This window comes from Chlorocebus sabaeus, chromosome 9 (genome assembly GCF_047675955.1).
Source record: "Chlorocebus sabaeus isolate Y175 chromosome 9, mChlSab1.0.hap1, whole genome shotgun sequence".
Classification (NCBI taxonomy): Eukaryota; Metazoa; Chordata; class Mammalia; order Primates; family Cercopithecidae; genus Chlorocebus; species Chlorocebus sabaeus.
In genome coordinates, this window is record NC_132912.1 from 105410193 (window position 1) to 105425360 (window position 15168).

Genomic DNA, 15168 nt, shown 5'->3' on the forward strand with positions numbered 1-15168 from the left:
AGAGCCAGGGTCACCCCAGTAGAGCAGTGTCTCCTCTGTCCTCTGGGATGCAGCTTGAGAAATTTGTTCATTTATATATTCTAAAGCCATCAAGCACCCAGTCCGTGCCAGCCAATCAACCCCCACAAGTCTCTGGTCCCTGAGTCCCAGCTCCCCATTCAGTCAGACCAGAGCCAGCTGCCCAGAAGCGCTTCCGGAGAGGCCTTGTCGCACTGGGATGGCACTGTGCCAGGCTGCTGCTTTGAGCTTGGGGGCAGGAGGGGGACAGTCCAGGCAAGAGGGACAGAAGCCAGGGGGAGCAGAGGAAAGTAGGTCACTAAAAATGACTTTCTTCTTTTTTTCCTTTTCGGTCCAGAGGCTGTCCCCACACCCTGCCTCACTTGCCACTTTGGTCCTGGCAGAGACAGTCCCCCAGCAGAGGGAGTGAAGAGGGAGGCAGCCAGGAAGGGTTGGGCTTGTCTGCCTTCAGCCCCAACCCCAGGCAAGCTGAGAACACTGTTCTCTCCTTTCCACCCTGCCCTGACTTCTGGCCTAGCCAAGTTAGAAAGACAGACCCTGGGCTGGGCGCAGTAGCTCATGTCTGTAATCCTAGCACTTTGGGAGGCCGAGGCAGGTGGATCACCTGAGGTCAGTAGTTCGAGACCAGCCTGACCAACATGGAGAAACCCCGTCTCTAGTAATAATACAATAGTTAGCCGGGCGTGGTGGCCCATGCCTGTAATCCCAGCTACTTGGGAGGCTGAGGCACGAGAATCGCTTGAACCAGGGAAGCAAAAGTTGCGGTGGGCTGAGATCGCGCCATTGCACTCCAGCCTGGGCAACAAGAGCGAAACTCCGTCTCAAAAGAAAAAAGACCTTGTGTCTAAGTTCCAGCATCAGTCCCAGGCAGTGAGCATTTATTGAGCACCAGCTGTGTACCAGACTGTATGCAAAATCCTACAGTAAAGAGGGAATAAGAGGCATCAGCCTCTTTCCCTTCCCCTACCAGAAGCTCCCAGGTGAACGGGAGAAGCACAACTGTAGGCAAATCAGTGATTCCTGGGGTGGGGTGGGAGACATTTGGCTCTCCTTGGCCACCACTGGGAGCACTCTGAGGCTGGTAACCCTGGGAATCGGTGCGAATGAACACGGGGAACAGGGTGGGGATTGGCCCCTCTTGAGGCTGCACCAGACCCAAGGAATCGCCTCAAGCCACACTTGTCCCACTCTTCTGCTCCCACCAAGGCTGCAAGTGTGTTTCTGACTTTGGGGCTGAACTGGGGTCTCCTTCCCTTGGGAGCCTTTGGCCAAGGCTACAGAGGACAGGTTCTGGGGTTCTTCCTGCACTAGCCTCGGAAAAAGAGGCCATGGCAGTGACAGAGTTCAGGCCACTTCCCCACAGCCTCCAGACCCTCCCCCAGCCCCCCATCCTCCAGCCCCAGGGCCTCAGGGAGCAGATTCCTTACATGCCTGTGGCCAGAGGCAGAACCAAGGAAGTGAGCAAGAGGGAGGTCAGCTTAGTGGAGAAAGGAGGAGAAAACGCCCTCCAACCTGGCTCATTATTAGCAGGCCGTGGGGAAAGAAGGGGTCACCAACTCCAGCCGTTTGAGCCCAGCCTCCCACCTGGGACAGGCCTGGGCAGTCTCTAGAAAGAGCACAGTGGATTCTGCTAACCACTCACACTCCTGGTCTGTGCTTGCTCCCTCCACAGTTCAAACTTCCCAAAGAGTACAGCTGGCCTGAAAAGAAGCTGAAGGTCTCCATCCTGCCTGACGTGGTGTTCGACAGTCCGCTACACTAGCCTGGGCTGGGCCCTGCAGGGGCCAGCGGGGAGCCCAGCTGCTCCCCAGTGACTTCCAGTGTAACAGTTGCGTCAATGAGATCCCCACAAATAAAAGGACAAGTGTGAGGAAGACTGCGCAGCACCACCCTGCAGCCCAGTGGGGTGCCGTGCACAGGCCACAGGCCCCCCACCTCACCTCCAGCTCAGGGGCCGCACCCCCCAGCTGCCTAAGCCCTGTGACTCATGAGGCCAGTGAGTGGGCAAATGCAGACCCTCCCTGCCTGCAGCCCGCACAGATTCTGGTTTGAGGTTTGACTCTGGACCCTGGCTGTGCCCCTAGGTGGAGACAGGCCTCATTCTCACCTACCCCCTACCGCACAGCCCAGCAGGAGGGAGGCGGACAGCCAGGTACAGAGCGCGTGGAGGCACTTCCCAGCTCAGCTCTGGAAGCCTTTGCTACTCAAGCTCCTCTGGCCACGGAACAATTCCTCTGATCATGTTTGGTTTTCTTCTTCTTCATCCCTATTTTATTTTGTAGAAACCGGATGGTATTTTATTGCTCTGCAAAGATGTCCAGAAGCCATGTATATAATGTTTTTTAAACAGAACTTTATTCCCCATCGAACTTTCGTATTCCCATCGAACTTTTGTATTCTCTGACAGAGGCCTAGGGCTGTCTCTCTCCTTGGGCTGCCACCAGAGAAGGTGCTTGGTGTTCGCCTGACGGCCCAGAGCCCTGGAGGAACCAGCTGCACAGAGAGACTTTTCTTCCCAGCTGGGCCTGGTGGAGCCCGGGGCAGGGGGAGAGGAGAGACACTCCCTTGTGCAGCTTTGAGTCTGGTTTAGCTGGGGCCAGGGAGGGGTGCTACTGTTTTCCAAGTGAATGGGTCTCAAAGACTCGGTGACCCCAGCCTCATCTTCTAGGCCTTTTCCACCCAACCAGGCCTACCTGTGAGAGGGTGAGGTTCAGCACGTCACATACCATCCCCACTGTCACTCAGGGCCTGGGTCTCCAGCTCTGTAATCAGTCCTGTCCCATTTCCTCAGTCCCTGGGCCTCCCAGCCTTCAGGCTGCAGGGCTGGCTTACTAAAACTGAAAAATCCACCTCTCAACATCTCTTTCACTTTGGTTCTGCTAACACTGCTCTCTGCCGCCCTCCCATCCTCCCTGTATCCATTAATGCCCTATCTTTCATTCTCCACTCCTCATCCCGTCTCCTTTCTGGCATCCTGGTCTCTCATGGTCTTCAGCCCCTCACCCCCAGTACTGCAGATCTCAGTCTGCCTTCCAGAAGCCAGCCTATCTCTAGCCCATGGTTTTGGAGTTCCTCTCGGGTTATCTCCCACTCCTGACCTGGAACCAGCAAGCCCCTTTCCTGCCTTCTTACCCCCAATTCTAGGGACAGGACTGCTGTAATACTTCAAGATCACTCTTTACACCTCTTCAAAGCAAAGTCATGACCATGCAGGGCTCCTCATTGCTCCCATCTGCCTCACTGCACATGCAGGCACCACCAGGTATGCCACAGGAATGCCCACAGGGTGCAGGACTCCACTGATGAGAGATCCAGTTAAAGAGCTGCCCCCAGGGGTATGAGGGCACGAGCTGGGTTCTCCAGGGAGCAAGAGTTGAACCTCCATGGAGCCACTAGGCCTGGCCTCTTCTACACATCCCCAGGGCTATCTGGTTAACTCCATCAAGCTCAGAGTTACAAGGCACATCAGCCTGGAGTATTTGGGAGAGACGGGCTCCAGGTCCCCACCAGCCAAGATGCAAGCCACTCGGGACCTGATGTCAGCAGCTGTGCCTCTACTGCCCTGAGGACTTCCCAGAGGGAGCCCTACTGGCCATCCCCCACCACAGCAGCCCTGCCTGTGAAGCTCTTGTCTTCTGACATTTCATAGGCAGAGAGGTATCATCAGTTCGCCTCCATTCCTTGCCATGGTGACCAGCGTCTCCCTCAACTCTCTCTTGCTGGGGACCTGTCTGAGGGCTCCCTGCTGCAGTTTGCCCTGCTTCCATTTGCTGGGTGCCTCCATCGTTGGTTGGGTAGGGATGGGTCATTTTCTGAGCTAAGCTTTGTCATTAGTTTGTGAAGCACCTGGTCAGCAACTTGCCCCAGGCCTGGAGGGTCTTTGCGGACTGAAGGTAGACACCAGCCAGCATGGTGGCCCTGTTCTAGGGGAGCAGGGTAAGGCAGGAAGAAGTGGGTGAGCTCCGAGATGATGAGCACATGAAGCCTGTGGCCCCTTCGTACCCCCAATATGTCAGGAGCCTCACGCTCATCCAAGATCCTGCAGGGGCCAGGATCCATCTCACTGGCTCTGAGGCAGGACAGGGCATCACGCATCTCTGACCAGGCCTCCTTTCCCATGGGCATTGGTGCCTCCCAGAGGTTTCTCAGGCTGCTGGCTGGTGAGAGATGACCTTAAAGAAGATCAAGCCAAGCTGACCGTGGATGCTGCCCAGCATAGCTGCTGGCACAGGATGCTTGGTGAATGTCCCCTTTCCCTCCCTGCAGCTCTGTGGGAACCCCTGACCTTGTAGTGGGTGGAGGAGGTAAGGGGCCTCCCTCCCTAAATCTGCCTCTTCTGCAAGCTACTTGGAGACTTGCCTAGTCCTACCCACCCCTCCAGGTCCTGAGAAGGGCCTTTCCCTTTGCTGTTTGCCTGCTATATAAGGCAGGATCCTGTGGCTCCGCTGGCTCAGTGTAGGCTGCAGGAGGACTGCAGACTCAGCTGCAATTCTGAGGGGGGTTTGGGAGGCTTGTGCGAGGTCTCAGGCCTGTCTGGGGAGCTGGTGCCTCTTCCTGCTTGTATCTTTCTCTTCCAAGGGCAGTGCTCCAAGGCAGGGACTGGAGATGCCGAGGGGAGAGTCTAAAAGGGCTAGAGCATTTTTAAAAATAGACACAGGGTCTTGGGACTGGGGTTTCAGACTGAGTTGCAAGCAGGGAGAAAACCTGAAGGTCGGTGCCCCTATGGGGCTGACCAGTAGAGAATTTCCTTTACTGTATTTTTGTATCTGGTCTTCCCTCTCTGGCTTCTAGGACATCCGTGCCAGGTGAGGTGCCTGGGGCCCTGTTACAAGTCAGGAGCCCTGTAGAGAGACCCCTCCTTTTGTACAAGTACCTGAATGCTGCAACCAGCAGATTTTTGTAAAATTTTATATTAGTTTTTAATGTCAGTGGCGACTCGGTTCCTGGGGCTGCAGCCAGCCTGGGACTTTTGTAAGAATTTTTGGGTGACTCACTTAGATATCGTTTCCTTCTTGCCCCCTCTTCCTCTCTGTAATCTAAGTGCATTAAACATCTTTGCAGAAGTGCCTGGGTTGTGTGCTCATTTCTGGCTGCCGGGAGTAGTGGAGCAGGAAACCCGGGGCCCTGGCAGAGGGAGTGGGTTGTACTTAGCCACTTAGAAGCCAGGATGGAGGGAGGCCCCCAGGATTGTTGTCGAGAGTGGAGGAGGTGCCAGGGAGTTGGGATCACACAGCTGGTGGCTCTTCGGTCATGAAGAAATGACTTTGCAGGGACAGGCTCTCCCTCACTGGTCCTGAATTCCTCTAAGGTCAAGGGGGTAGGAGCGAGGAGCAGTCTGAGGAGATGAGGCGGTGGGAAAAGGCCCTCTCCCTGCCACTTCATTCCTCTTCTACCCTCCTCTCACCAAAAACCCCTTTTGCCTTAGGAAGAGGGGCCCAGACAGGTGAGGAGGGCAGGCCCTCCTCATCTCCTTCGGAGTCCTTGCCCCGGCTTCCAGCTCCTCTCACATGACATCTAAATTCTACCTCCTAATCCAGTGCCCAGGGGCAGGATCCAGATAGAAGGTCAATTCAGATCCGGCGACACCCACTGGGTGACACAGAGGCCAGCCCACCCACCGTAGCAACTCCACTGGGCCTGGCAGCGGAGGGAGGTATTGGGTATATCTTCCTTTCCTGGACTGCCCAGCTCCTGCCTCTCCAGGGCTGGGGGGCAGCAAAACAGCCCAATGCCTAGTGTGGGGAGGCATCGCACTGGGGGAGAAGGCACTAGCCTGGCATTCAGGATGAGGGCTGCACCCAGAGTTCTTGGAACCTGTGACCACCCGGGCCCTCACATATTCATTCCCTTCTGGTTTTCTATCCTGGACAGTGGCAGGGGATTTGGGTGGGGCTGGGGCGGAGGTCCTAGGACATCATAAGCAAGGGAGAGGGGATGTTAGCTCCTATGAGGGGGCTCTTATATCCTGTCCCTTCTGTGAGACCTAGCCATGTGGGGGGCCTTTGCTGAGAGGTCCACACTCCTTCCCCTGCAGCCTCTTACTGAACTCTCGAATGGAGCAGTGCAGCAGGTCCTGTCTGGGGCCCTCATGCCCTTTCCCTTTTCTGCCTGGAGACTGGGGGCTGGGGAAGGTATCCTCATCTGACTTTAGCCTACAAGGACACAGTATCAGGGTGAAGTTCTTGCCCCAGAGAATGCAGAATAGCAAGATCCTCTGCTTAGGTGGTTCTGCAGGACATCAGGCTGAGGCTGTTTCTGGAAAGAGAAGGACTCCTGGGCCTAGGGCAGAGACCCCAGCCCTAGAATTAAGGAGGAGAGAGATCTACCATGCCATCTGTAATATCTCCTCCAGAAAGTCCTGTGCATTCCTCCCAGGCGTCTGCTTTGCCTCATCTGGGGTGCTGGGGGCCCTGAGGAGGGAGTCCCACAGGCATCGGGGGGGCCGGGAAGCCTGAGAGATTTGCCAAACTGGCCTAACCAGAAGAAGAATGCAAGCTACAAGTGACTCAACCCAGCCAGGCAGGCACTGAGGTGGCGGCAGGCTGCAAGGGGGTTAGGTGGTGGGGAGGCCAGGGTGGGGTGATTTGCTGCGCAGGAGAAGGAGGAAGCCTGCAGGGGCAGGTCTGGATGTGGTCTGAGAGGGGCAGCCATCTCCAGGCCCCTTCCAGGGGACATGGTGGGACTGACCCATCCCCTCCTTTCCTCCTTATTGCCAAGAAGTCTGGGAGGTGAGGGCGGCATGGGGGAAGAAGCAACTGACTGATGGTGGGTGTCCATGGCTTGAATGAGCATAGCTCTCCAAGTAACTTGTAGGACGAGGGAGACTTTGAGGGGGTTATCATGAGAGTAGTGGTCTTACTGGGGCCAGAGAACTGGTCTTACTGGGGCAGAGACCCTCTTCCTTGATCTTCCAATTTCACCCATCCCCACCCCATACATTTCAGTACCATGAGAGCACTGCAAGGACGGAGAATGGAGGTTTTGGGTCTCAACCTTTACAGGACAGATGAAGGCCAACCATGCATTGTCGAGCCTCTACAATAACACCGTGGGAACGAACTAGAAAACATTCTGTTGTTCTTTGAACAAGTGTGTGCCAGGCACTCTGTTATATACTGAGATGCCAGACTCAGGCCCTGCCTTAAGAGGCTCGGAGTGCAGTGAGGGGAAATAGACAAGGAAACACATACTTATGAGGAAGAACCATCAAAGAGGAAGGCAGTAAGCTGCTTCCTGTCCCACCCCAGCTCCACCACTTATCAGGGTGACTTCAGCCAGGTGCCTAACCCAATCTGGGGAGATTCAAAAAAAGACTCCCTGAAGAAGTGATATCTAAGTTAAAACCTAAAGGATGCTTAAGGATGAGTTGAGCAAAACGAGGAAACTTTACTTTCATAAGCTCTCCAGGCAGTCAAAACAACAAGGGTAGAAGCCTTAAAACTCTGCTTGGGCACTAGAGTGCAATTTGGAGTATATGGTTTAAGGCATCAAGCTTTCATTTTAGGACCATCTCCTTGTCTGCTGAATGGAGAATGTTTTGAAAGGGGGTAAGAATGAAGGAAAAGTGACCAGTGATGCTTGCATTAGGGTAGAAGCATCTACCTAGATGGAGAGAATGGGATTCATTTATTGATTTGACAAATATTTATTAGGCATCTACAATGTGCTAGGTCCCATTCTACGCACAATGCTAAAGGAGGTATTAGCATTAAAGAAAATACCTCCTTTGACAGATCTTACTTTTTCTTTTTTTTTTGAGACAGAGTCTCACTCTGTCGCCCAGGCTGGAGTGTGGTGGCGCAATCTCAGCTCACTGCAACCTCCCAGGCTGGAGTACAGTGGTGTGATCTCGGCTCACTCTAACCTCCGCCTCTCAGGTTCAAGAGATTATCCTGCCTCAGCTTCCCAAGTAGCTGGGACTACAGGCACGTGCCACCATGCCCAGCTAATGTTTTATTTTTAGTAGAGACAGGGTTTCACCATCTTGGCCAGGCTGGTCTCGAACTGCTGACCTCAGGTGATTCACCTGCCTTGGCCTCCCAAAGTGCTGGGATGACAGGCATAAGCCACGCACCCAGCCTCACAGATCTTACATTTTAATGATGGGCGACAGATAATAATTTCTTTTTCTTTTTTTTTTTTTTTTTTTTCCTGCGCTGGAGATTTGCTCTTGTTGCCTAGGCTGGAGTGCAGTGGCGCGATCTCGGCTTACTGCAAGCTCCGCCTCCCAGGTTCAAGCAATTCTCCCACCTCAGCCTTCCAAGTAGCTGGGATTACAGGCGCCTGCCACTACGCCCGGCTAATTTTTGTACTTTTAGTAGAGACAGGGTTTCACCATGTTGGCCAAGCTGGTCTTGAACTCCTGACCTCAGGTGATCCACCAGCCTTGGACTCCCAAAGTGCTGGGATTACAGGGCGTGAGCCACTGTGCCCGGCCAGATAATAATTTTCTTTTCTTTTCTTTTCTTTTCTTTTCTTTTCTTTTCTTTTCTTTTCTTTTCTCCTTCCTTCCTTCCTTCCTTCTTTCCTTCCTTCCTTCCTTCCTTCCTTCCTTCCTTCTTCCTTCCTTCCTTCCTTCCTTCCTTCCTTCCTTCCTTCCTCCTCCTCCCTCCCTCCCTCCCTTCCTTCCTTCCTTCCTTCCTTCCTTCCTTCCTTCCTCCTTCCCTCCCTTCCTTTCTTTCTTTCTCTCTCTCTTTATTTTTTTTATTTTTTTATTTTTGAGACGGAGTCTCACTCTGTCGCCCAGGCTGGAGTGCAGTGGCCGGATCTCTGCTCACTGCAAGCTCCGCCTCCCGGGTTCACGTCATTCTCCTGCCTCAGCCTCCCGAGTAGCTGGGACTACAGGCGCCCCGCCACCTCGCCCGGCTAGTTTTTTGTATTTTTTTTAGTAGAGACGGGGTTTCACCGGGTTAGCCAGGATGGTCTCGATCTCCTGACCTCGTGATCTGCCCGTCTCGGCCTCCCAAAGTGCTGGGATTACAGGCTTGAGCCACCGCGCCCGGTCTCTCTCTTTCTTTCTTTCTTTCCTTCCTTCCTTCCTTCTTCCTTTCTTTCTTTCTTTCTTTCTTTCTTTCTTTCTTTCTTTCTTTCTTTCTTTCTTTCTTTCTTTCTTTCTTTCTTTCTTTCTTTCTTTTCTATCTTCTCTCTCTCTCTCTCTCTCTTCTCTCTCTCTCTCTCTCTCTCTCTTTCTCTCTTTCTCTCTTTCTCTCTTCTCTCTTCTTTCTCTCTTTCTCTCTTCTCTGCAATGGCGCAATCTCGGCTCACTGCAAGCTCCGCCTCCCGGGTTCACGCCATTCTCCTGCCTCATCCTCCTGAGTAGCTGGGACTACAGGCGCCCGCCACCGCGCCCGGCTACTTTTTTGTATTTTTAGAGATGGGGTTTCACCGTGGTCTCGATCTCCTGACCTTGTGATCCGCCCGCCTCGGCCTCCCAAAGTGCTGGGATTACAGGCGTGAGCCACCGCGCCCGGCCTGTTTTTTGTATTTTTTTTAGTGGAGACGGGGTTTCACCGTGTTAGCCAGGATGGTCTTGATCTCCTGACCTCGTGATCTGCCTGCCTGGGCCTCCCAGTGTGCTGGGATTACAGGCGTGAACCACCGTGCCCAGCCCAGATAATAATTTTCAAAAGGAGGAAATATCGTACATAGAGACCCATGCTATGGAGAAACAGAGGAGGAGGGAAAGTGGGGCTGGAGGGAGGGATGCATTTTAAATAGAGAGGTCAGGGAAGGCCTCACAGCATAGGTGACATTTGAACAAAGGATAAGGATCTCGATTGCTGGAAGAAGTGTGCCATAGGGCTATCTGGGGGAAGATGGGCCAGGGACACTGAAGAGCATCTGCAAAGGGTGAGGGAGTTAAGGAGAAACACACCGGGTGTCTTTGAGGGCACCAGGGAAGCCAGTGTGGGTGCAACAGAGTGGGAGAAGAGAAGGCTAGAAAATTATACAGAGGCCAGACTGTGCAGGACCTCGGAGGGAATTCTAAAACTTTCACCTTTATTCTGGTTGGATTGAGAAGGCATTGGAAGATTTTGAGCAGAGGAGTGACATTTTCTGATATATAGATATATATGTGTGTATATATATATGTGTGTGTATGTATATACACACACATATATATATACACACATATATATCTATATAGATACATATATTTTTTGAGATGGAGTTTCCCTTCTTGTTGCCCAGGCTGGAGTGCAATGGCACGATCTTGCCTCACCGCAATCTCTGCCTGCCGGATTCAAGCAATTCTCCTGCCTCAGCCTCCTGAATAGCTGGGACTACAGGCATGCACCACCGTGCCCAGCTAATTGTTTGTATTTTTAGTAGAAACAGCATTTCACCATGCTGGCCAGGCTGGTCTTGAACTCCCGACCTCAGGTGATCCGCCCTCCTCGGCCTCCCAAAGTGCTGGGATTACAGGCGTGAGCCACCATGCCCGGCCATTGTGACTTATATTTTTAAAAAACTGGCTGGGGCCTGGTGTGGTGGCTCACACCTATAATCCCCGCACTCTCAGAGTCCAAGGTAGGCAGATCACTTGAGGCCAGGAGTTCGAAAACAGCCTAGCCAACATGGCAAAACCCAGTCTCTACTAAAGATACAGCTGGGTGTGGTGGTGCACATTGTAATCCAGCTACTTGGGAGGCTAAGGCAGGAGAATCGCTTGAATCCAAGGAGACAGAGGTTACAATGAGCCAAGATCGTGCCACTTTTTTAAAAAAGATTACCCGGGCTACTACATTGAGAATTGACTCCAGGAGTTAAGGGCAGAAGCACGGAAACCAGTTATGATACACTGAAATAATCTAGGCAAGAGATTATGGTGAAGTAATGGAGAGGTTAAGAAGTAGTCAAGATTTGCTGGCTCGACACAGTGGCTCACACCTGTAATCCCAGCACGCTGGGAGGCCAAGGCACGTGGATCACTTGAGCTCAGTAGTTCAAGACCAGCTTGGGCAACATAGCAAGACTCCATCTCTATAAAAAGTACAAAAATTGGCTGCATGTGGTGGCACACACCTGTAGTGCCAGCTACTCTGGAGGCTGAGGCAGGAAGATCACTTGAGGTCAGGAGGCAGACATTGCAGTGAGCCATGATTGCACCATTGCACTCCAGCCTGGGCACTACAGAGAGACCCTGTCTCAAAAAAAAAAAAAAAGATCTGCTGAAGGGTTGGTTCACTGAAAAGCAGAATACGGCAGCAGGAACAAGTTTAAGAAGGAGCAGAAATTAGTATCCTTTTGAACATGTTGAGTTTGAGATGTTTGTTCTAACTCCACATGAGGATGTCATGTGAGCAACAGATATACAAGTGGATCATCTGAGAGATTTAAGAGAAGGATCTATAGGACCCAATATCTGATTGAATGGATGAGGGGTCAGGGAGGGCAGTAAGGGACAGACAGCTGTCAAGGTTGTCTACTTCATCCTCAGCTTGGTAATTAGTTGTTTAAGGCCAGGCGCGGTGGCTCACGTCTGTAATCCCAGCACTTTGGGAGGCCGAGGCAGGCAGATCACCTGAGGTAAGGAGTTCGACATTAGCCTGGCTAACATGGGCAAGACCCTGTCTCTATTAAATATACAAAAATTAGCTGGGCGTGGTGGTGCGCACCTGTATTCCCAGCTACTCGGGAGGCTGAGGCAGAAGAATCCCTTGAACTTAGGAGGCAGAGGTTGCAGTGCACCACTAGCACTCCAGCCTGGGTGACAGAGCAAGACTGTCTCAAAAACAAACAAACAAACAAAAAAAAACACCAAGTTGTTGATAGGTCCACCGACTGAGATGGGGAATGCAGGAGGACGAACAGGCTGGAATGTGAAGATAATGAGTTTGGCTTCCAAAACATTGAATTCAAGGTGCCTGTGGGACATCTGTGCAGACAGCATAGTGAGTTATACAGATCTGCAACCAGGAGGTGAGGATTTAGCCTGGAGATACTGACTGGGGAGTTATCAGCATGTAGATGGTCATAAAGCTCAGAAGTAAATGAGATAGGTCCAGGGTGTAGATCGGTAAGAGAAGAGGATGGAAAGCAGAACTCTGAAGACTGCCAACATTTATGAGATGGAAATTGGAGACATCTATGATTAGAAGATAAGAAGAAAACAAGAAGCATATGATATCTTTTTTTTTTTTTTTTTTTTTTTTTTTTTTTTTTTTTTTTTGAGATGGAGTCTCGCTCTGTCACCCAGGCTGGAGTGCAGTGGTGCAATCTTGGCTCACTGCAAGCTCTGCCCCCCGGGTTCACGCCATTCTCCTGCCTCAGCCTCCTGAGTAGCTGGGACTACAGGCGCCCACCACCGCGCCTGGCTAATTTTTTTTGTAGTTTTAGTAGAGATGGAGTTTCATCGTGTTAGCCAGGATGGTCTCAATCTCCTGACCTCGTGATCTGCCCACCTCGGCCTCCCAAAGTGCTGGGATTACAGGCGTGAGCCACCGTGCCCGGCCAAGAAGCAAATGATATGTTACAAGTTAAGGGGAGTGTTCAAAAAAGACAGTACGTGAGGAAATGTTTAGATTGCTTATACTGGAGGTCACTGGCAAGGAGGCCAGAAAGGGACCTCCAACTGCTTCTAAGCTAGACCTTCTTTCTTCGCACCATCCTTACAGCATGGAATTGAGGATTAGGGCTTAGAAGCCACTTTCTCCTTGTTCGTTCATTCATTCATTCATCCATTCATTCACATATTCACTTGCCGTGCATACAACCCCCCATGTGAAGAGATGCAAAGCACTAAAGACAGGCTCTGTCTTCAGAGGATCAGGGACCCAGGGGTCATATAGAACTGGATTTCAATCTCAGTTCTACCATTTAGAACATAATCTTTGATGACTCCAAAATCCCTATCTCCAGGACAAACATCCCCACTGGGTCTGTATACACAATTGTCTCCTCAACATTTCCATTGGGATATGAGCCAACTCAACTTAGAAAGTCCCTTTACTCACCAGTCTAGGCAACATGGTGAAACCCTGACTCTAGAAAAAAATACAAAAATTTAGCTGGGCTGTGTTGTGTGCTTGTAGTCCTAGCTACTCAGGATGCTGAGGAGGCAGGATCACCTGAGCCTGGGAAGTTGAGGCTGCAGTGAGCCATGATTGCGCCACTGCACTCAAGCCAGGGCAACAGAGTGAAACTCTGTCTCAAAAAAAAAAAAAAAAAAAAAAAAAGGAAAGAAAAGAGAAAATAGAAAAGAAAAGAAAATAGCCTTATTCAAATAATCTAATCCTGTTCAATTTTCCCCTTTTTAGTAAATGGTGCTACCATCAGCCTTTTGTTGAGATCCAAATCCTAGGAATAATTTTTAAAACATTTTTGGAGGAAAGAAGGGAAAAATGTAATATATAAAGAGTATAAATATTATAGTATAGCCGGGCATGGAGGCTCACTCCTGTAATGATAGCACTGTGGGAGGCCAAGGCGGGTGGATTATCTGAGGTCAGGAGTTTCAGACCAGCCTTACCAATATGGTGAAACCTTGTCTCTATTAAAAATACGAAATTAGCCAAGCGTGGTGTCACGTGCCTGTAATCCCAGCTACTCAGGAGGCTGAGGCAGGAAAATCACCTGAACCCTGGAGGCGGAGGGTGCGGTGAGCCGAGATAGTGCCATTGCACTCCAGCCCGGGCAACAAGAGCAAAACCCCATCTCAAAAAAAAAAAAAAAAAATTAGCTGAGCGTGGTGGCAGGCACCTGTAATCCCAGCTACTCGGGAGGCTGAGGCGGAATTGTTTGAACCCAGGAGGAGGCGGTTGCAGTGAGCCCAGATCGCGCCATTGCACTCCAGTCTGGGTGACAAGAGTGAAACTCGTCTCAAAAAACAATAATTATAGTATATATAATATATGGCATATTATACTATATATAATTTATGGTATAGTATACACAATATGTGGCATGTTATAGTATATATGCTATACTATAGTATATATAATATATGGTATAGTATATATAATATATACTATAAATACATATAATACATATAGTATATTTATACTATATACTTATCACCATATACAGTATATCCGATACTAGAGATAATATATACTATATATAACAGTATACTATATTTATATAGTATACTTATAATATATAGTATCTTATACTATACTTATATAGCACACTTATAATAAGTGTACTATTATATAATATATAATAGATATATAAGGAAGGCCCTGTGTGTTCTGGCCCTTACCTTTCTTCCTGGACACATTGCCTTCTTTCTGTCCCGGAACCTGCCTGTTCTATTGCTTTTGCATTTGTTTTTTTCTTCTGACTGGATCGCTCTTCCCCCAGGTTTCACCTATCTGACTCTTCGTGTGCATTCTGGTCCCAGCTCAAATGTCACTTTTTCAGAAAGCCTTTGTGTGAGCCTGTTATTCTCTATCAAGAAAATTGTTCTACGTATATTTACATTAAATTTTTTTGCACGTTTTTCAGGGAATTCCCAGGGCCTAGAAAAATCTTTTGTTAAAGATTTATTGACTGACCATTGGCCTTGGCAGATTTCTGCAGTGCTTTAAGCCATGGTTTCCTTATTAATAGAGGAATAAATGCCTATCTTGCTAGGTAGTTTAAAGCGCCGGGGATGAAGGTAAAAGTATTAAGGACGTCGGGAAATCTCCCCACACTGAACCTTTGCATTTTCCTACTCAGTTCCACTGGACTGCTGAGCAAACCGACAAAGGCTCCTTTCCCTCTGGGTAAAGAGCTACGGGAGTCTTCACTTCAGGCCCGGAAAGAGGTGGTCCCACTACGCCGTGGCATTATCGCTTTTTTTGTTGTTGTTGTTTGAGACGGAGTCTCGCTCTGTCGCCCAGGCTGGAGTGCAGTGGTGCGATGTCGGCTCACTGCCAGCTCCGCCTCCCGGGTTCACGCCATTCTCCTGCCTCAGCCTTCCGAGTAGCTGGGACTACAGGCGCCCACCACCACGCCAGGCTAATTTTTTTGTATTTTTAGTGTAGATGGGGTTTCACCCTGTTAGCTAGGATGATCTCGATCTACTGACCTCGTGATCCGCCCGCCTCGGCCTCCCAAAGTGCTGGGATTACAGGCGTGAGCCACCTCGCCCCGCTATCGCTTTTTTTTTTTTTTTTTTTTTTTTGAGACGGAGTCTTGCTCTGCCACCCAGGCTGGAGTGCA

General features: G+C 50.5%; 1 protein-coding gene across 2 annotated transcripts in view; it reads left to right on the forward strand.

The window, feature by feature from the left end:
* Window positions 1–5081, forward strand: part of SUFU (SUFU negative regulator of hedgehog signaling) — a 132786-nt gene extending 127705 nt beyond the window's left edge. For both annotated transcript variants that reach the window (XM_007963979.3, XM_007963980.3), the window contains exon 12: window positions 1691–5081. In XM_007963979.3, coding sequence (XP_007962170.1) covers window positions 1691–1780 — 90 coding nt within the window. In that variant the 3' untranslated portion in view covers window positions 1781–5081. The remainder of the gene's footprint in view (window positions 1–1690) is intronic.
* The last annotated feature ends 10087 nt before the right edge of the window (window positions 5082–15168 follow it).